General features: G+C 35.4%; 1 protein-coding gene and 1 long non-coding RNA gene across 2 annotated transcripts in view; both read right to left on the bottom strand.

The window, feature by feature from the left end:
• Positions 1–1,391: 1,391 nt before the first annotated feature.
• On the bottom strand, positions 1,392–8,315 carry LOC144975311 (uncharacterized). Its single transcript, XR_013645891.1, has 2 exons — positions 2,930–8,315; positions 1,392–1,777 (listed from the first exon to the last, which is right to left on the bottom strand). It is a non-coding gene; the product is annotated as an uncharacterized LOC144975311 (long non-coding RNA).
• A 472-nt stretch (positions 8,316–8,787) lies between these two features.
• Positions 8,788–22,611, bottom strand: part of LOC144975308 (proton myo-inositol cotransporter-like) — a 22,693-nt gene continuing 8,869 nt past the window's right edge. The window contains exons 4-9 of the mRNA XM_078919266.1: positions 22,392–22,500; positions 18,391–18,554; positions 17,768–17,879; positions 16,137–16,378; positions 10,366–10,518; positions 8,788–9,079 (exon numbers count right to left, since the gene is read on the bottom strand). Coding sequence (XP_078775392.1) covers positions 8,889–9,079; positions 10,366–10,518; positions 16,137–16,378; positions 17,768–17,879; positions 18,391–18,554; positions 22,392–22,500 — 971 coding nt within the window. The 3' untranslated portion in view covers positions 8,788–8,888. The remainder of the gene's footprint in view (positions 9,080–10,365; positions 10,519–16,136; positions 16,379–17,767; positions 17,880–18,390; positions 18,555–22,391; positions 22,501–22,611) is intronic.

The raw sequence follows: 22,611 nt of genomic DNA, 5'->3' as shown, positions 1-22,611 counted from the left end.
TCTAAAAATGAAAATAATATGGGAAAAAAACTGAGCAATATTAATTCAAAACAAAAACAAAAAGCAATGAGGAAAAGGAACATGAATATAAAGGGATAGAAGATGCAACAAAGGTGACCTCCTCGTCCACTTTTTGTTTTTAAGGGTTTTACAGCCCTTGCAACACATTTAGGTTATATCAGCGCCAGTAAAAAGGAAGAAAATGGGATAGTAAAAAGTTCTAGAATTACAATTAAAGCATCCAAGAAAAAGTAAGACAAAGGGGAACTGGGAACAAATAGGGATCATATGTAGATTCCAAGAGCATATCATCAATGTACTTAGTTTGAGATCACCAATAAATCTCATCCGGACACAAGCACGGTCCCCACTAAGAGGAATACACTCAAATGCTTACATTATAAATTCAAAATAACAAATATAACAATAATACATAACAGAGAGATGATTTACAAGGAAAAAAATATCATCTCCCAAAACAATAACTATGCATTTGACTGTTTCCCTCCTAGCTAGTACTCCGGCCAGGGTCAGGACAAAACCAAGTAATCTCATTCCAAGACAAAGACAGAAAGCATGTTGGAAAACAGATATAAGTATAAGGGGATAGAAGACACAGTATGTACCTCCCTGCCCACTATGGGAGGTCAGGAACCCCACCCAGCTAGTCCACGTTGGGATGTCAAAAGACGCAACTACCTATATTCCTTCCAAGAGGGATACATTTAGTTCTTAGTATTTTTTTTTAAAAGGGTGCTACCGCGCTTGCAACGCTTTTAAGTTTATATCGGTGCCACTAAAAAGGAAGAAAATGGGATTGTAAAAAGTTCTAGAATTACAATTAAAGCACCCAAGAAAAGGTAAGACAAAGGGGAATTGGTTCAAACAGAAAACGTAGATTCCAAGAGCACACTATCAAAGTACTTAGTTTGAGATCACCTAAAAGTCTCATCCAGACACAATCTCAGGTCCCAACTAAGAGGGGTACATTCAAATGTTTACAAACCATATATAATATTTAAACAAAACAATACAGTGCATAACAGAGAGATAATGATTTACAAGACATAGAATATCATCTCCCAAAAACTCTTAATTATACATTTGACTGTTTCCCTCCCAGCTAGGGTATCCAGCCAGGACCTGGACCAAAACCAAGTAATCTCATTCAAAGACAAATACAGAAAGCATGTTGGAAAAGAGATATAGGGGGATAGAAGACACATCAGTAAGTGCCTCCCTGCCCACTATGGGAGGTAAGAAACCCCGCCCAGCAGTTCTTAGCAAATTACATATCAATATCTAAAGCATCATAAAATATATGACAGATTGATGGCACCGCATGGACAATAAACATCTCTGATCAGTCATAAAGACAAACAACACACAAATAGATTGAATAAGTTTATTTTACACATATTTTCACACTGTTCAAACAAAACAGTATTCATAATAATTTTATCTCTAAACCTTTCCTCTGCCTGAAAGGGAATTTTACCAACCAAGCAGATGATGTTAAGTTAGGATAAAGACCATTTAAATTTAACACAAACCCATCAGATTGTATATGTTTAGGTAAAAAGTAAAAAGCTCTAACAGCAAAAACATGTATAATCCTAATGTTATAATGATCTATTTTATAACTTAAAAATTCGTTCACAGTCTAAAAACCTGTTTCGCAACAATAATTTAATTCACAGAAAACAAAAATATAGGGTGGATAAAAAAGTGCCTACATCAGACAACCTCCTTCATAGTAAAAGATGCCATCAAGGACCTGTGAACAATAATAAAATTATTTGTTTTTAGTGGTTGTACAGCACTGATAACGTTTATAAATCAATGCAGTTACGTAAAAAGGAAGACATACAATAGTCAAAAGATATAGGTCAAGCTAATAAGCACCAAAGAAAGATGATGGATGAAGGGGACGAATTCAACAAAGATCACAAGTGGATTTAAAAGCAATCTTTCCTAAACTTCTGGCCTGAAACCACATCAAAGTCTCACATGGCCATAGGCTCTTTGCAAAAACTAGAAGGGTTCCACATATTTTTCATTATTAGTATGTTACAGTAAAAACCGTATTCTATAATATTATAAAAGAGGGATGGTTAACAAGGATAAAAACATCATCTCATCTCTCTAGAAAGATAACCTGACTGTTACTTTATGAAAAAAAATTGTTAAAATCTCCAGGTAGGGCTAATTGTTTTTGTTTTTAATGGTTTTACGGCGCTTGCAACACATTAAGGTCATATCAGCGCCAGTAAAAAGGAAGGAAATGAGATAGTAATAAGTTCTAGAATTACAATTAAAGTTAAAGCACCCAAGAAAAAGTAAGACAAAGGAGAATTGGATCAAATAGGGAACAGATGTAGATTCCAAGATCACACTATACTATAAGTACTCAGTTTGAGATCACCTAAAAGTCTTATCCAGTCACAAGCACAGGTCCCCACTAAGAGGAATACACTCAAATGTTTACAAATCATATATAATATGTAAACAAAACATTATACATTACATAACAGAGAGATGATTTACAAGGAAAAAAATATCACCTCCCAAAACTAACTATACATTTGACCAAGGGTATCCAGTCAGGGTCAGGACAAAACCAAGTAATCTCATTCCAAGACAAAGACAGAAAGCTAGTTGGAAAACAGATATAGGGGGATAGAAGACAGTTAGTACCTCCCTGCCCACTATGGGAGGTCAGGAACCCCACCCAGCAAGCAGGGCTAAGATGAAACGAAATGGTTCCAATCTGCACAGAGCCATTTAGAAATGATATAGTGGTATGGAAGAGGTAGCAGGGTATTTATTTGGAGAAGTTAAACGGCGCTTGCAACACACGGGTCATTTATTATGTACAGAACGACAAAAATAAAAGGGGGAATAGCGGTAGAAGATAGAAGATATGTACCTCTGTGTCTGGAGGGTGCCAGCTGCTCCACCAACCTCCCCCTGAAAAACATTTGAACCAATTCATTAAAATACATGTATATCAATCAAACGTATATTTAAGCTTCTGCAAAACCATATCCCAATATGAGCATCTATCACAGAAATGCATATTTTATGGCAATTCTTTCTTTGGATTGTGACCACAACGTTTGAAAAAGAAGTCAAATCGTGCCTTGAAATTGCAATACATGCAATTCTATCAAAGGTAATAAGATGAGTGGAAATAAAGGGGAGAAGGATTTCTAGAAATACACACTGAGGTTGATGAATGCAAAAACAGAGTAATTATATTGATAAACATATGAAAAACCAAAACTCTTTTAAAATGGCATTCAATTGGAAATTACAAAAAAAATATTTTTTAAATGCCAAATACGCATAATGAACACATCCATTACATTAAGGCTTATCACTATGACTATGATAACAAGAGGAAAGAATGATAACCATTGTTATGGTAGGGATAAGAGGAATGTTAGAAGAAACAATCACAGGGCTGCTGATTTTCTGTAAAATAATAGATTTAATTTTCTCAAATTCCCTAAATTTATCGAATAATAAGAACCCCAGGGATGCCATTTTATTGGTTTTAGCTGGAAATCCGGCTTTTTGGCCACAAGCCGGTTTTAATCCAAAACCTCTGATTTCGTCTGTCATCACAATCTTATGTGAGCCGGAATGGTTTTTTTTTTTTTTATTTTTTTTTATGTGAGCCAAAACTTTTTTGGCCGGGTTAATAATTTGGGCTGTATCCACCAGCCAAATTTCCGGGTATTTGTGACAGTTTTCTGAGCAAGAGCAAATCGCTGTTTACTTCCTTTCTGTTGAGTGAAGTGTTGAATTTAAACTAGAAAACTAAATAGCGAGTTCGATGAAGCAATGGTAGGAAGATTTTGTCAAAAGATGTGACCAAAGACCAAGGTTGCAAATAAAAAGTTGAGGACAGGGTGTTTTTTTTCAGATTTGTTTAGGAAGCTTAAGGAAGCCAGTTATGTGTATTGTATCGTGAGGATAAAATCAACTACGGGAGCAGTGGTAAAAAACAGTTCTCTCTAACATTGTCAAGAGATCCAGCCACATAAAGCAATAGAAACTAAATACGTCTTTTTAAGCAACTCAACAAGCGTTAGCAGCGATGTTCCAGAAAATAAAGAAAATGGAGGATGGTGAGGTTACAACAGGAAAATCTTCTTCACTGTATGGGGCACCTAAGAATGTGACTGACGCTATCAGACCAGGTATTTCAGATTCTAGATCTACACCAATAGATCCACGAATTGTGAGCAAAATATTCTTTGCCGCTTTCACTTCCTCCCAAAATTGTTTCACTTGTAAACTCAGTAAAGATTACAAAGCTCTCAAAGTCTTGAAACTGGAAAGAACGCGTGTCACATATAAATTGAAAGAGGGTCTATCATTTGTCCTTGAAACTGGAAAGAACGCGTGTCACGTATAAATTGAAAGAGGGTCTATCATTTGTCCTTGAAACTGGAAAGAACGCGTGTCACGTATAAATTGAAAGAGGGTCTATCATTTGTCCTTGAAACTGGAAAGAACGCGTGTCACGTATAAATTGAAAGAGGGTCTATCATTTGTCCTTGAAACTGGAAAGAACGCGTGTCACATATAAATTGAAAGAGGGTCTATCATTTGTCCTTGAAACTGGAAAGAACGCGTGTCACATATAAATTGAAAGAGGGTCTATCATTTGTCCTTCATCAAAGACTTGTCAGAGCTATGAAATGCTCTCCATTTTCCATCAGTGTTGATGAGAGCACATGAAAAAAAAAAAAGTTAAATACCATGTCTAATAACTGATAAGATATTATATACATTACACTTCTTTTAATTCAGTACTTGTACTGCTGTGGGTATAAAAGGACTTCTGTATCTGTTGGTTCCAGTTTGAATGCCTTCTAAACGTCTACCAGATGGTAACAACTAAAATAAATGTAGGGGGTGGGATTGTTGGGTAAGTGTTAAATTTGCTATTCTGAGGATACTTCCCTGGTGGAGTTTAGATGCTCTTAAAAAATTACAACCAACAATTTTTCCAGCAATATTTCTTATTTGTTGGATTTTATTCTTCTCTTTCACCCCACAGTTACCATACCGCATCGCAATACCAAAGGGAATTACACTTCTTGTTTATCAATATACACTCCGAGGTACTTAAATTCAACTTCTACTTCTACCTCTTTGTTTTTGATATTCAGTTTCACATGTTTATTTTGTTCTTGATGTGTTAAGTCAAAAATCTGTTCTTCAGTCTTTTTGATGTTAAAGTGAAGCATATTAAGAGAGCACCATTTAGTGAATAAATCAACTTGATCAAATTATTTATTTATGCTATCATCTTAATGGTTGAGAAGACTACAATTGCTGTATAGAATGTATAGAATAGGTGAGGACATCCGTATCGCATGAAAATTGTTATAAAAATAATAACATTTCATTCTCTCATTAATAGCAGTACTAGAAATGGCAATAACAACAAAAATATCTAAAACTTCTTTAACAATAATGATCAAATAATTATCAAATGGAAATGTGATTGCACCCACCCGTCATTGCAAGAATACATGATAATTAGCATTGTGGATATAGTATATCATATGTATAGTCAAAGGCACCTCGAATATCAAATGGAATGAAAGATATATATTATATAGAAAGTTAAAAGTGAAATCTTCACATCTTTGACTCTGGTTCATCTTAATTGATTTTATAGATCAGATATGACGTCCAAAAGATCTTAAGAATCACTAAAGACAGAGTTAGACTAAATAGATTAATTCAAACAGACAATGGAAGTTGACCCCAATAACTATGTGTCTAGTTTGAGACTAACAAAAGTCTCATCAAGATACAACAACAGAATTTCTGCCAAAATGAAAATTACTCAAATGCTTACAAAATACGCATTAAATAACTGACATCGCCACTTATGACAGATTTCATGTCTCAATTTGAGCTTGTCTATTTGTCCATCTATCTCACTCGGCACAGAATTTAAATGGAAACTTTCCAGAATAAGGGCAGACAGTTATATATACAAGGGGACCAAAAAAAAGAAGGTCAATAGAAGAGCCAGCAAATTTTGACCTCCAAAGCCAACAAAAGAAGGTCGAAGTGTTAGCATGAACTGGAGTTACTCTCCAAATAATGAAAGAAATATTTGAATAAGAGGCAATAACCTGAATTGGTAAATTAAGTAGTGACTACCAAAGACAGACTATGATTGATTTTTAAAAAATATGTGATAGTATCTGATTTAACATGAGTAGTGCTGACTTTTCAGGTAAAATATTTAGAGGTGCCGACCCATGGAAATACCACAAGGTTTACCCCTGCTGACGCCTGAGTAAAGGCATTCAGTGATTAATTCAGACTATTTTTCAAATAAAGTCGTATAGTTTCAGGGTCATGCAAGAATAAGGTCACTTCTCTAACATTAATCCAGCACTTTCACAATAATATCGCTTGAGCATTCATTGAAGGAATAATCTATGTAAATAGGGATAAAGAGTGTAAAATTTGGGGTCATAATTATAAATTAAGTGTCATAAGATACTTCTAATATTTACAAAATTGAGCAGACATCAAATAATCAAGTGGATCCATATATGTAGAATAAATTGGTATCACATTTTGAAAAAGGAAAGTCTTTAAACTTGCATGATAGTTGAGATTGGCAGCAGTCAGAGAGGTTATATTATGATGCACTACCAAAAAAAACAAACAATTAAAACTGTTTTGTTTTCCTCGTTTAAATAAAAGAAATTAGAGTCCCTGTGCTTAATAAGGCGATAGCAATATGATCTCAAACTTTAATATTTGACCTTTGGTTTACTTGAAATGTTACAAGAAATTTCTGGAGTCTTATTCAGGTTTTTTGTATATTTATTTTCTTGTTGTTGTTGTTGTGTGTGTGTGTTTATGAAGAAATCTCTTGTAACATCATAAAGCCATATAAACACTGTTAAAAAGACTAGGATTGACTAAAGGAGGAAATAGAAGTTAATTCAATACCAAAAAAAAAAAAAAAAAGAAAAAAGAAAAGACTTTGAACCCAATGAGAGTTGAGAAAGCACAATGCATGAGATCTGATATGCCAAGTTTATAAACAACTACAGTGAATTCTCACTATACCGATAACCTCAATTGTCATTAACTTAATAAAGGGCACAGACTGCATTAACTGAGGTATAAATCTACTGGAAATGTTATAATTACTAATTTATAAAGAAGACCAATTCTTTTGGTCCTAGCCTGGGTAATGTCCAAAAAGGATATCTGCTTAGATTATACATTAAACAAGTTATGCGGAAGATAGATGATTTAATATTCCCCCAGGTTCATTTCAATATCCTGCAGTATTTTTCATCCATTATATAAATCTAAATTAAAGTGGAATGAAGACAATTTATTCGGCAGTAAAAGTCTTGACAATAACGTATTGTTAAATCTCTTTTGTATCAAAATCATAAATCAATTTTCATTCATGTCATTAGCCATCTGTGAAGTTGAAAAAAAAAAAAGAATGCAATAAAAATGTCATGAATAATAGAAGAAAATCTAGTGTCATGAAACAGTCTGAAGGTATAAGATGTCCAGAACCAACATACTCTATGTCGATAACATACAGATTTAAAATAGAGTTGAGCTTAAACTATGCGAGAGTGGCGCTTTTTTGTATGACACTCGTCATCTGTCCGGAAGGTCAAGGGTTTGGGTCCTGCTTTGACCGGTGCATAGTTGATCCTTGGAAAAGGCTCTTTCCTCAATGTACTCCGGTGTAAAATGATACATGGCCATTAACAGTGTTGTCTCTGTTGGAAAGTAATGTGATGCCATGTCTCGTCCAGTTTGTTAAGTGTTGCTGTTGGCCACAAACCCCTTGTAATGCGCTTTGAGCGTGTTTAGTGGATATCATTCTATAGAAATGCTTGAGTTTAATGAAAATAAGAACCAGATTTATTTCATTTGAGCATGTAAGTGAGGAAAATTCAATCTTGATGTAACATTCAGTAAAAAAAAAAAACCCAAACAAATAAACATTATTCAAGTAAGGCTTAGTGATTGTGTAATAGAAATAACTATACTGTGTAAGAGAATCGGGCAACTATCAACTAAATAGAATTGCATCATAAAATATTCCATTGTCTGGTCTTAAAATGTGCCATCAAAAAACTTTTGAAAGTGAAGCAATATATATGTGGTCTTTCATTAATAAGGAAATACCAAGAGAAAGTTAACCAGGCCTGAGCAAAAAAAAAAAAAATGATTGTAAAAATCTTAAGTAAACAGAAATACAACTTGAAAAATCCAGGATTAGTGTTGGCTCCCCCCCCCCCCCCCCCCCCCCCCCCCCCCCCGCCAAAAAAAAAACAAAACGAAATGATGACTTATAAGCTAATCTCGGCTCGGATCTTTCTTTCCAATCTAATGAGTGCCAACTCATGTACAACAGAATAGAATCACTGTCATTTTCTTTTTTCTTTATGTCATTCAACTTTCATTATCACCGCCTTGTGAAAATACATTTGCCCCCCTCCCCCCAATCTTAATATTTTTCTAATTAACTCTTACACATTAATAGAATACAATCCTAAAGACTCAAAACCATGTCATGTTATCTAATGTGTATAGTAAATATCCGGATCAGAACGTCTTTGCAAAATACAATAATGACAATAATTATAATATATTGTTACAACATTGCAAAATGATATATATATATATCTATATATATATATATATATATATATATATATATATATATATATATATATATATATATATATATATATATATACTTTCAACAAATGGTTAAAGTTAAGGCATATATAGGCATCAAAAGTATTTATCTATCATAAAATACCACCCTGTATAACATTTTCTCTTCTTCCTCTTGGTCAGCCGTTGACTGGTGGCTCCAAAGGTTTGTAAGACTGTCGACCAGAGACTCCTCTTCCACCACACTGACACCAAGGCTGCATAAACAATTCTTCAACTTCTTCCAGAGTAAAGCCTTTGGTCTCAGGCAGATAGACAGCAAAAAAAATAAGGGCCAGGACACATATGCCCACAAATATCCAATATGTTCCTGGGATTAAACAAAGATAGAGTATAGATCAAAAATATATGTTATGCCTTATTTAGAAATAATGTTTTAATTATCGCTACATTACTAGTAATTACTTATCGAAACCAGCCATACCATGGGTTCTTATCTCTCCAGTTTTGTCTTTTACTTATAAATTGGTTGTAAAAACTGACTACATGGCGTAAAAAGTGAAAGATGATAAAATTAAAATGTACTATAGACATTGGCATATAAATATATACCAATAAGAGTACCTCCAAATCTAAGAGTCAACCTGTAATCAAATGTCTATGGGAAAATTGAGGCAAATTATCAACTTGTATTTTGTTTAAAGGGATAAACTTTATAAAAGCAAAAATATTGTGGACATTGGATACAATAAGATTAAGAGGGCAGAAGGTCCCGTTAAATGCAAACCACTTTTACAAGCATTAATTAATTATTATACTACAAAAACAAGTTCTTTATAATTATTGTTGGATCTATATTAGTTGGGTCAGTCTTCCACTGTATTAATTTGTTACTCACATCGTGAATTCCGATATAATTGAGAAGTAAATTTAAAAACATTATTCTAACCTGACTAAAGACATAAGATTCATATAATGGGTCAGCCTTTTTTCTTCTTCTTTTTCTTTTGTCTTTCATTGCAAGAATATATGAGACCCTATGCTAACTTATTATTCATATTTTCTTATGCATAAAAACAAAATAAACAAAATAAACACAAAGACATTGAGCATTTCCTTAGATTCACCAGCATTGTAATGCTTCATTTTATTTTATTTCCTCTTAAAGGCTGCCTGAAATCAAATTTTAATTTCAAATCTTTTCGTACTAGCATTTTTATGACAATGTCGGTCAAAGGCTTCTATTAGCCTGACTACATTATCTATGAAACATTTTTTAAATGCCGACAATAAATAAATATTTGAACTGAATTGAATTGAATTAGTCAATGGCTATAACCAGGCACTCATTTATAACTGAGTTGAGTGGGGTATTGTGTGTAAAGTTGCTTAGCCAAGAGCACAATGATAAGGTTCCCTGATAGATTAGATGATAATAACATTGTAGTGCAAATCATCAGAAGCTACTCCAATTATTTTCACCCACTTAATCACTGACCAAAATCAACAATGCTTGACTTTGTTACAAGATGAGACACTATACTGCTCAACCGTCGTCAACGTCACTTGAGTGTCAAGAAGACTAAAATAACTACATAAGCAAAATCACTCTAATTAATCAAATAACCACTGACAATCTAAACAAATTCTTCTTACCATATTTGGTAACAGTTTCTGTCAAAGTGAGGAAGGTCATGGACACCACAAGATTGCAAGACCAATTTGTAGCCGTAGACAAGGAATTGCCTGTTGACCTGGCCCACAACGGGTAGATTTCAGAATTTATTGCCCATGGCATCGGTCCCATGCCTATATGGGAAAGAAAAAGTTATAAACTAAGGCAGTAGTTATGCAGCCATGAATAGGGCTGTTGAAGTGTTAATGTTAAAGCCATAAAATGTATACAGAAGTTGGCACTGATGTCAGCATAGCAATAACTGACCAATTCTAAAACAAAAACAAAACAACAAAACATTAAAATGTCTTAAAAATGACAGTGACGAAATTTTAAGTCAGGGAAGAGAATGAACACCAGACAATAGGAGCTATTCCATGTTAAACAAGAATCTTTTATCAACTGATTCTATCTCTCCGTTTTGGTGCAGCTGAAATATGCTCATTATAAATTTACAAATTTAATTAAATTCGAAATTAATGTCTCATCCTTTGCGTTAATTGCAGGACGTTACACCATCATTATATTTCTAAAAATTGCAAAGCATGATATTGACCCCCTGGATAAGCACCATATAGATACAATTTTTTGTAATATCTGTTCATCATGCATCTTGTTCAACCATTTAAGTTTATTTCTTTCTATTGAGGAAACTGACTAACCCTGACCCATTTTAGATAAGAGAGAGATCATCAGCACATCTCGTTCAAGAGAGTCAATAGATTGGAGGTCCATTAACTCACTCAACCCTAACACTGACTATATCCGTAGTTTACCCGGATTACTTTTATCCCATGCCTATTTACTACATTTTTCTGAGACAAATTATATGTATCAAAGCTAATGTTTTTAGTTTGTACATGTTAGTGGTAGTTGAATGAGAATATCTATGCACATGCTCATTTTTTTTTCCTTTTTTTCCAATTTTGAAAAGGAGCAAAAATCTCTAGGATTGAGTGAATTAAGCACATTGTACATGTTTAATCCTTGGCAGTTGGAAATTGAAAAAGGTAAGCAGAAAGGCCACAGTTTGAGCAAAACTAATTCCTATCACAAATATTCACAGAGCAGTCATTGCCCATCTGCTTGACAGATTCTTCTTCTTCTTCTTCTTCGTTCCTCTGATGGACATCTATGGCTGCAGTCCGATATCTGCTATGAAGTCTGTGGTCCGCTTTAGGTCCTCAGCCTCACCATAGAGCTTTGTGTTGAGTGTTGTAGGGGTGACCCAGTGGTTCGAACGTTGCACGTTGTATAATGGGCAATCCATAAGCACATGTAAAGTGGTTTCATGGTCGGTTCCACATGGGCAATAAGGGGTTGTTCCAATACCTAGCTTTGTAAACATATGTCCTCTTAGTCTATTGTGTCCTGTTCGGAGGCGGAATAGAGTGACTTGGCTACTTCGCTGAATGGCATGGATTGGATCCTGCTTGTTGTGTTCTAGGTGTGTGTCATTCCTTTCTTTGTCTATTTTTAGCTTTATTATTTTCTTTTGCTGATGGTAAGTGATTGACGACTTCGGTTGTTCCTTCTGGGCTCCTTCTTTGGCCAGTTGATCGGCAATTTCATTTCCATATATACCTACATGACTTGGAATCCACTGCAGCACAATTTTTCCTGTTTTATCAGATAAGCCCTCAAGGGCCTCCACAGTGTGTGCGGCTTCAGAGTCCTGGTAATTTTCAATAGACCGGAGAGCATCATCAGAGTCTGTCAAGTAAACCACATTTTTCCCGTATATTCTGTGATCTCTGGATAGTTCTTTTGTTGCATTGAGGATGGCTTTTTCTTCAGTTTTAGTACTTGTGCACATTGAACCCACTGATACAGATATTTTTGTTTCTGTTTTATCTGTCCAGTGTATGAGTGCACCAGCACCTCCATTCATGAGGGGGCCGGAAACTGAGCCATCTGTATAAACTCTTATCCAGTTGGTCATTGGTATTTTTTATCGATCATCTTTAGGGTTTGAGCATTGTCATTATTGCTTCGAATGTTTTTCTTGTTGATGGTTATGGATTTTTGTTTCTTTTTCCACGGTGGTGGTTTGAGATTTGGGACATTGATTTGGGCAATATCTTCCTTTGGTGTCACTTTATATTCGCTCTCTAGTTTTTGTCCCAAGGCGATGAAGTTTTCCCTTTTGAGTCGATTCTCTTTCTTTTCCATTGTACTTGGATGCAGTGGTTGGGATTCCATGAATTTTATCTTTGAGAATTGTGTCACTATTTTTAAATTTCGTTGTTCTTTGAGAGGTTTTATTCCTGTGTGGGTTTCCATCTTGTGAATTGGTGTTGTTTTCATTGCTCCAGTGATCACGCGTAGGCATTGGTTTTGGATTTTTTCAACCTTTTGAAATTGAGCCTGTGAGCACGTTCCCCATGCCGATATGGCATAGTCTATTGCAGGTCTTACATATCCAAGATATGTCTTCTTCAGGACGTTTGAGTTTGCTCCCCATTGCGTTCCAGCAAGTTTTCGGAGAAGCTGCATTCTCTTGTACCCTTTCTGTTGACTTTCATCTATTTGATGTTTCCAAGTGAGTCGAGGGTCAAATTTCACTCCTAGATACTTAGGCATAAGGTCTTCTCTCAGAATCTTTCCATCTAAAGTTAATCGCATAGATTGCTTTTTGGTTGATAAGCTGAATGTTGTGTATGTGGTTTTATCAGCATTTACTCTCATACCCCAGTCTTTTGTCCATTTGCTCAAAGCATCAAGAGTCATCTGTATCCTGGCCTTTGCAGTACCAATATTTCTTTCAGTGCATATCAGTGCAAGGTCATCTGCATACATGGCTGCTTTTACTCCTCTGCATTTGGTTTCGCAGATGTCATTGATAAAAACGACAAAGAGGGTTGGTGAGAGAACCCCGCCTTGTGGTACTCCATTTGTCATGTTCGTTAGCTTGCTTTTAGAGTTTTGAGATTGGACTCTTGCTTTTCGATTTGTGAGGTAATCTTTAATCCATGCAAACATGTTGTGTGAAACGTTGGCTTTCTTAAGTTTGAGAAGTAGTCCTTTTGTCCAGACTTTGTCAAATGCCTTTTCCATATCCACCCAAACTGTGACTGTGTGTTTTTTTTCTTGGTAACCATTTTCGATCAGCTGCGAGATGTATGTTATCTGGTCCTCTGTGCAGCGTAATTGTCTGAAACCAGCCTGTTCATCTGATATCAACTTATTGCTTTCTAAATACCATTGGAGACGGCGATTAACAATTCTCTCCATCAGTTTACCCAAGCAGCTTGTCAAACTTATTGGCCGGTAGCTCTCGGTTTTATTTTTTGGCTTGCCATCCTTCTTAATTGGTATCATGGTTGCCTGTTTCCATTTGAGTGGAAGTTTACCCTGTTTCCAACTTGCATTGAACAGTTGTTTCATTTTCCTCTTTGTGAGGGTTCCTAGGTGTTTCAACATGTCATTAGTAACATCATCTGGACCTGGTGATTTGTTCGTTTTTAGAGATTTCAAGGCAATTTCTACTCTTCTTTTTTAATCGAACTGAACATGACATCATCTGTGGATTCTTTGGGTGTATCCTTGTGTTTTCTCAATTCTTTGTGGACTTCTCGTTTTCGTTCTTTTCTAATCTGTATACTCCCAACACTTGAGTACTGCTTCATAAAACAGTTTGCTGCTTGTTTTTTGTTGAGAATCCTCCCCTGATCATCTTCTACTGATGGTGCAGCATATCTGTTTTCTTGTCCACTTAGAGCTTTGGTTAGGTTCCATAATTTTCTTCCGTCTCTGTCGTAGTCAAGTTGTCTGGTTTTTTCATGCCATGCTTCCTGTTTTGCTTTTATTGTTTCTTTCCTGAGAGTTTTTTCAGCCTCTTTGTAAATTTCCATATTCTCATCATTTGGCTCTCTCTCTGCTTTTTTTCTGTGTTCAGTGACTTGGCTGTTGAGACTTCCTAATTTTTCAGTCCATCCTGGACAGTAGTCCTTTCTTGATCCTCTGGGGATTGATTCTTTTGCAGCTTTCATGATTGATTTTGTGAAAGCTTTGGCTGATTTTTCTACATTGTTTTTCCTTGTTTTACAGTTTATCTCTTTTGTATAACTATCAGTCAACTTTGAAAACAGAGTCCAGTCTGCTTTTTTATAATTCCATCTCGGAGGTGGTGCCTTTCTGTCTTTTGCATATTCTTCAGTTATTTCAACCAGAATGGGACGATGATCACTTCCTGCCAGTTGTTCCTTTATCTGTTTACTGACTTTTCCGGTGAGATCTTCAGATATGAGAGTTAGGTCTGGGGTTGATGTTGTCTTCCATGCTCTTGAGAAGTATGTATCTGGGTCATCTTCATTTCTGACAATTTGAAGCTTACTGTCTGTAAGCCAATTTTCAAGGGTTTCACCTTTTCTGTCTAAGTCATTGTATCCCCAGCTTGGGGAGTGGCTATTGAAGTCTCCCACAACAATGAACTGTTCTTCTTCACTTCTTATGTTTTCAATTGGCAGATTCTCTGATGGTGGGCTGTAACAGTTATATATTGTGTATTGCAATTTGTTTTTGGTAATTTTTACAGCCAATATTTCAACAGATTCATCTGTCGTTATTTCATTTGTCGCTATGTCATTTCTGACGAAGATGATTACTCCACCTTTGTTCCGTTCTTTTCTGTCTTTCCTAAAATGTTGATATCCCCTTATTGAACACCTAATGTTTTCTGTGAGGTGTGTCTCCTGTATGCAGGCAATATCTATCTTCTCATCCTGAAGAAACTTGGAGAGGGCAGTCTTTTTATGTTGTATCCCTTCTGCATTCCATTGTAGCAATTTGATAGTTCCAGTAGTCCGTAACCTTGCATCTCCTACCCTGGTTCCACAGTAGGAGGGCAAGGTACCACCAGATCGCTTGGGTGAACCCTGTTTATCAGGGCTCGACGCTAGGTCCGTCCGGCGGGAATCCCCAGACTTCGCGCCATATCGTCCGACAGTTTTGTTGTCCATCATTGTGAGGAGGATGCGTGTCACATTAATTTTTGGGTTGGTTTCCCTCTCCAGACTATTTGCGCCTTTCGGCTCTGCGACTCCGACTTCAGCGGTTCTTTATTCTCTGGATGTGATTCCATAGCCTTTCATCTTCCCAGATCCACAAGGCAGTGGTGGTTTGAAGTTGGAGTTTTCCTTCTCCTAGACAGACTGCTTTCCAAGGCTATGAGCTCTGTCCACCCATTAATGGTGTCTAGGCTGGGAGTCCAGGAGGGTATCTTTGTAGAGTGACAGTTTCCCTTCACCCCACCAGCGTCATGGGGCTAGCACAGCTTATTGCGTGAACTAGGGCAATCTGGCCACGGCGGTTGATTCCTCCCTTCATCCGTCACCTCAGACACATAGAAACTCGTGTCATCAGCCGGTTAGAAAGTTCCTTTCGGAATACTCCAACCGTTGCCCAGGAGGCGGGCGGGGAAGAATGCCCCTACGTGGACCCTGACACGAGCTGGAATGGGTTGCGGATCAGTACTGATCAAAATAATCCAATCCTGCCTCCCTGCTTGACAGATGAATATTTCCACCCAAAGAAATTCTATTTCATTTACAGCTGGTTTAACACTGGTAATGGTATGAGGGTATGGAATAGAAAAGAACCTTTTCAAACTTATTACCGACTTAATGACGATGGTGGACTACCAAACTAATGATGAAACTATTAGTTATACAACCATCTCCTTTTGGTACAATTATGTCTTTGGCATGGTGCTTTTAAGGGGTTTTACAGTAATATTTAAAAAACAACTAACCTGGAGCAAAACACATTAAGTAAAACACAAGGCCTAAAACAGCCATCCAAGAATATTTGGTAGGACAATAGTCAAAGGCCCAATGAGTGCCAGATGGAATACTGTGAGGACCTTTGCATGCTCCCATCTTTGAGAAGTCATTATCACCCTTGTTTACAGGTAGGCAGCTTCCGTTGATGGAACCAACATTGCCTGTGTAGCAGAATCCACAGTCGCTGTCAGTTGTGCATGAATCACATGATCTGATTTACGATAGAAGAAAGAAAAAAAGATACATTCATTATTGATACAATGCAGCATGATTCAAATGTTGCTACTCAGGACATAATAGTCCTGACATCATCCTAAGATTACAAATTAACCTTTAGATAAGATACTAATATATCATAAATTATTTTCTGGAAAACCACTGATGAGGGTTGCAAAAAAAAAAAAATTCTTTAATTGGCTTTGACATCTGTCTGTTTTATTAAGTGAATCATGAATTCTATCAATTGATCTACAAGGACATCCACATATTTTGGTAGTGATGGATAAAGTTGAATAATATAATTATAATAAAAATGAAGCGGAGTAGGGGTCCTTTTTCCATTCTTTTTGTTTGTTTTTTTTGGGTTTTTTTTTCATGGATGAAAAATAAATAAGAAAGATTGTAACTTCCTTTTTAAATCTTTTGTTTTCTTACCATACTTGCTACGAACTGCTTGTGTAAAATACGTTTGTTTGGTTTTATAAGTGTATTACACTCATTCAGAATTTAAATAAAAATCTGTTTCCTAAAATGGAAGATTTTCATCCCATAATTGATTGCTCTGGACTGTATTAGAACAGTTGCAGTGTAGTTCATTTAGGGGAAAAAAGCTACTGGTGAGAGAAATAATTTTTATTTTTTTGGTCAATTTTCTTCTATAAATCCTTGGACAAAACATGCACTACCCATTGCGATCTGCCATTTACTAAAACGCAAAGATGAAATGTGATCTCTTTCCTGGATTTCATTAGACAATCTTGATTTGGCACAATAATTTGGTTGTCTTACTCAGATTCAGAGTTGAATCTTTACATTTTATCTACAGGGGTAGAATACGGGAGAGCTCATTTGGCCTTTAATTTTTGCCAAAAGGATAATCTAAAGATCATAAACATTTAGTCCACCAACATTTAAACATTAAATTATAATGGCCTTTAGAAAATCTAAAGGCTGATTTACAAAACAAAGAGGCAGTAGTAAGTATGATATTTACAGCAACTTAATTTGATCAATTAGAAAGTTACAAGCCATGATTTCAAAATTTTATAGCAAACAAAACACGATGTTCCTGCTTTGGTCAAAAAGAAAAGAAAGACACTCTCCATGGTTTTCAAAATAAGAGTTTTACAATGAAGAATATTATTTAATTAAATCATGCTGTGTGGCCCGGTGTGCTGCATAATCTTAAAAGTCTTCAGCAATGTGATAAATAAAGTAAGAGCTAAAAAAAGTGAACCTCTTGATAAATCTTGACAGGTCAAATCAAAGCTATTTGCGACATGTTGTTTATGTTTGTGACAAAACAAGTTGTTGTTGTTGTTGTTAAGCTTATACCTTGTATCTAAATAAAGTTGAAATAATACAATCGTGATTTACTGACCTGTATGAGGAGCAAGGCGATACAACAGATGTAGAATTTTGCAAAATGCCAGGAGAATTTGCTGCAATAAGTTGAAAGGTCACCGCCATCAAGAGCAAGCTGAGCATGACCCCTATAATATCACGATATGAAGAAAAATTAAAATAACAATTATATTCATTACTGAAACTAAATGATAAAGTGATCATCTTGGTTGTGTGTAATCAAAAACCTCTTAAAATTATCATTTAATTTGGAGGTAGAACAGGTTTTTTTACACTATAAAAATTAGATCTACTATCAGATTTATAAAGTACGCACTTGTCTTTGAATAAACAGCATGCAAGATTTTCAGTATAACAAGAGAGAAGGGAAAGTGAGGGAGGATTGTTAAAGTTTAAGTAGGTTCTACTGTAGATAATTGACAAACTGAGAGGCATAAATCTCAGTGGCTTAACCAGGAAAAGTTGTTGCACGGTTATAAAAAAAATCAGAGGGAAAATATTGCACAGATTGACATCAGCTATTGAAAAGTGTTCAAAAGAAAAGAAGCATTCTGATTCAATGTTCTGACATTTAAAAAGGGAGAAGACTTCTTGAAAATAAAAATAAAACATATGTGCGCAATGAGTATAATTCGTTACCAAACAAACTGGACATTATCAACTTTTTTCGTCCAATTTTTTCCACCAGGTATAAGCCGACTAAAGTAAAGATGAAGTTGACAGCTGCAGTGACGGCAGATAGCCAGATAGCCATGTGTTCATCTTGAACTCCTGACATTTTTATGATTGTCGCACTGTAATACCTGAAAAATCAGAAAGTAACATTCTGTGTGTTATCAATTGAAAACAAAACACAATGCAATGCCAGATTAACAGAAATAAAAATATGAGCAAAACCTTCCCCCAAAAATTAGCCTTCCTTCAATCTATAAATGTTTTTCAATTCTAAAAGATAAAACTAAGAATCAATATGGTTGAGCGATATAAAGGTGATAGTTTCTGGGCCATTCATTCAATACCCTCTATTTTCAAACGCCTTGTACCTATTCATGTGGGATTACTGATTAACTCTTTAAGATTCAACCCGACAAAAACCGACAACGGCATAATATTCATGGGCGGGGTAGTCAAGACTGGCCTCAGTAAGTAAAATCCAATCGTTGTGAAGAAAATGACAGGCCCTGTCACTGCCGCAGGGTGTTTTCAGCTTTGATTTTTATAAATTTGCCGACAGAAAAGAAAATACGTTTCAGAAATTGCGATTTAAATCCTATTTTATTTGCGGTGAAAATCATTGACATTGCACTTTGTTTGGTAAAAATCTGTAAAAAATTACGACTTTGGTGATGAAAAATGACTTTGAAGACAATTATTGTAAACTTTAAAAAATATTATGAATAATTTATAACTCCCTTATTTGTGGGTCGATTTTGTCATTCGAGGTATCAATTTTATTGTAATAAAGAGATATGAACTTCAGAGTTATTTTTTCTGATGCGAAATTATTACTTTGTATTTTTAGCACCAAGAAAAATAGTCGGTAAATAAATTTGTTACACCTCTTTGATAGACCGCCGGGGTCCGTTCGTGTAGAATTGTGAAACAAGCGTCTCAAAGTCTTCGACCAATCACAGGCTATCTATCCAGCTGGCCGAAACAAAGATGCGTCTCCCCGTCGATGTATTACGCTATTGTTATGCAAGGAATATAACACCTTATGGAGTAGGCCTAAAAGCTAAAATCTAAAAGTAAAAAATATAATTCTGAGGAATTTGAAAGTCACATAGCTGAAATCAGCTTGAAAAAAGAAGTACATTGGTCTTTGTTTCATAAAAATCGGTTGAAAACCAACTGTTTTACGAATAATTTTGATTTTAAAAATTGCTTTTGTTTATTTTAGCTTTTTTTAGCAACTTTTTTATTTATCGGCCGATTTTCTTGATTTTTATATCATTTTTTATATCTCAAAGAGACGAGATCAGTGATATACTTTGTTTGTTTCAAATGTAACTAGAACATACTTTGGCTTTTTTACCTATCGACCATGCCTGGATAATTTATTCAACAACGTGGCGATGTGACGCAACTATTCCATGGCCGTCTTCCACTGCCTCGACGATGATTCAATTCATTGTTGACGGCTGTTGATGTGAGCTGCCAGGACGACCAATCATTGAAGGGTCAAGATGCTCAGTAGCCAATCGTTCTTCGGTCAAAAAACTTAAGAACTCACGAGAACAAAAGTTTGAAATTTGGTGATGGACGGACCTATGAAATCATTTCTGGGCGGAGTTTAGTCATGAGTGGCCTTAGAAAACGAAAAGGCGACTGCAGATATCAAAGAGTAGGCTTATATCATCAAAGGATGTCTACATGATTGACATGGCCATATAGGGAACTCATTATCTACTCCCCCAAAAAGAATCTGAACACGAGAGGGTTAAGGGATGCCACCTGGCAAATTTTTATAAAGCCTGAAAAATTGCATGAATGTGTCACACTGTGAGTGAGACTTCAAAGTATCGAAGTGGAATACTGTTATTGTATAGTGTAGTAGGTAAATAACATAATAAAAGTTAGCAATAATAAATTATTTTTATTGTAATTTTTCAATAAATTGACTTAAAACTGTTATTAAATCAAAGCTCATTTGAACTGAAAACAGAGGTTTTTAAATTTTGGAAACCCACCAATAATTTCATAAGTTATGGGGTGTTTTCGGTTACAATATTTTGTATAACCCATATATGTATAGGGATTTATTTATAAAAAGTGTTCCTGTCTTGGTTGTATTTTAAAGAAATTTTGCCATAACTCTAGCAGATAAATCGATGAAACTTGGAAGTCCTCTATTTTAAAAAAATTTTCTAAGTCTATTTCTGTAGTAAAATATGCGTTATTTTGTTAGAATTTGGATATATTTGAAAGTAAAAGTTGATGTTGTGAAAAATAACGACAGAATTCGTTTGAACGTGCTGTAAATGTGTGAGACATATTTTGAAAATGCAATGTGTGAAAACATGGTCAGAAAATGGAGGATATCATTCACCAAATGGTGTACAAAGTTAATGATGAATTAAAGCCTAACTAAGAGTCCCTGGTCAAGCATGGCTCTATTCAAATATTTTGAAAGGAAACATACTTTCACCAGGGTTGCCGATTCAAGAGGCAAAAACTTACTGAAATTTTACTAGAACACATCGACCAACCCCTATCTGTGCACTGAACTCCAATAAAAAGACGTTAGATACTAACTTTTTTCCATTCAGAAGGTGATAGGAAAATTCGGAGGTTTGTTAATATACTGAATTCCGTAAGTATTCAGAAGGTGATAGGAAAATTCTGAGGTTTGTTAATATACTGAATTCTGTAAGTATTCAGAAGGTGATAGGAAAATTCTGAGGTTTGTTAATATACTGAATTCCGTAAATATATAGCAATGACTATCTCACCCAAATCCGTGTGCCTTGATTTCGCTCTCAAAGAGCCCAAATTCGTGACAAAATATGGAATGCGGCCGTTTCGCATATGCTATTTTTAAAAAATTCATTACGATGTTTTTTATCAATAAATATGTCTGAAATTTGGCACACACTTAGAAAAGAGGTCATTTTAGATTATGTCAAGTGACAAAACTCGTGCGGTAACTAGAAAGCCGTTAAAAACAGATGTTTGCTCTCTTGAGTGAAATATTTCTAAAACTATCAAGAGCAGAGATTTTGCTGCAAATTAGGTTATATATATATATATGCAGATATCATCGATTTATGTTTCAAATTTCATTGAAATATGATAAGTAGTTTTCACGAATCATCACAAAACGTCAACCCAATTTTTTGCGATTCAATGGGTGAGAGAGAAGAGGAGACAGCCATATTCCCCCCCCCCCCCCCCCCCCCACCCCCCATCGCTTTACACGCCATGTGACGTCTGCGAGGCAAGGCTGCCAGATGGCCAGAATTTCACCTGACCAAATTTGATTTAAAAAGTGGCTAAATAGATACTCGCATGGGTTTCACTACTGTACCCCTTAAAAACTAATTGAATTTGACAAACAAAAAATTGAATAGGCTAGGATAAAAGTCGCTGAGACAAAAATAAATAAATAAAATTAAATAAAAGAAATAAAATATATATTTGGCCAATTTTGGCCACACCCGTGGCCATCTGGTACCGTGAAAGTCTTTTTTTGGCATTTTTAAATACTGTGATGTCATTGGGGTGCTAAGCTTGTCAGGTAATTTATCTTGTCTTACTTATCAGTTGATAATATGACTTTTTAACAATCTTTGTCCCCTTTGAAATAGACTTGTCCAATTTCTCTTTTCCTCACAGTAAATTAACACACACACACACACACACACACACACACACACACTCTCTCTCTCAGAAATAACATAAGACATGGTCAGAAAATCGGCAACCCTGTGTTACTTAGCAATTTGTTACACAATGCGGATTTTAATTAATTATCATATGTCACAAAACTAACAAATTCCTAGAAGGTAAATAATACTTTGTGATAGAAAACTAAAAAATGAGCCCGAAAAATTTTGTTTTGTAAGGAGTGTTATCTGAGAGGAAGAAGAGTAGTTTTAGAGCTTCTGCTGCCTGATCAGTAACCAACCCTATTGACTTACATGACTGTGTTGATTCCAGAGAATTGCTGAAATAGCTGAAGGGAGCAACCAACGACTACAGCTCGACGGACATGTGGTGTCTGGATGATTCTCACAAAATTCAAAAGCTCTGATTCAAAAGAAATCATATATCATAAAAAAAAAATTTAAAACACCAACAAAATGTAAAAATTACATGTTTAATCATATCCTTGACTTGACAAAAAAAAAAAAAAAAAAA

Source organism: Berghia stephanieae, chromosome 6 (genome assembly GCF_034508935.2).
Source record: "Berghia stephanieae isolate SIO BIC M18660-M18661 chromosome 6, UCSD_Bste_1.3, whole genome shotgun sequence".
In the NCBI taxonomy this organism is placed as follows: Eukaryota; Metazoa; Mollusca; class Gastropoda; order Nudibranchia; family Aeolidiidae; genus Berghia; species Berghia stephanieae.
The sequence above is the reverse complement of the archived record's forward strand: the minus strand, read 5'-3'. Positions and strand labels throughout refer to the sequence as shown.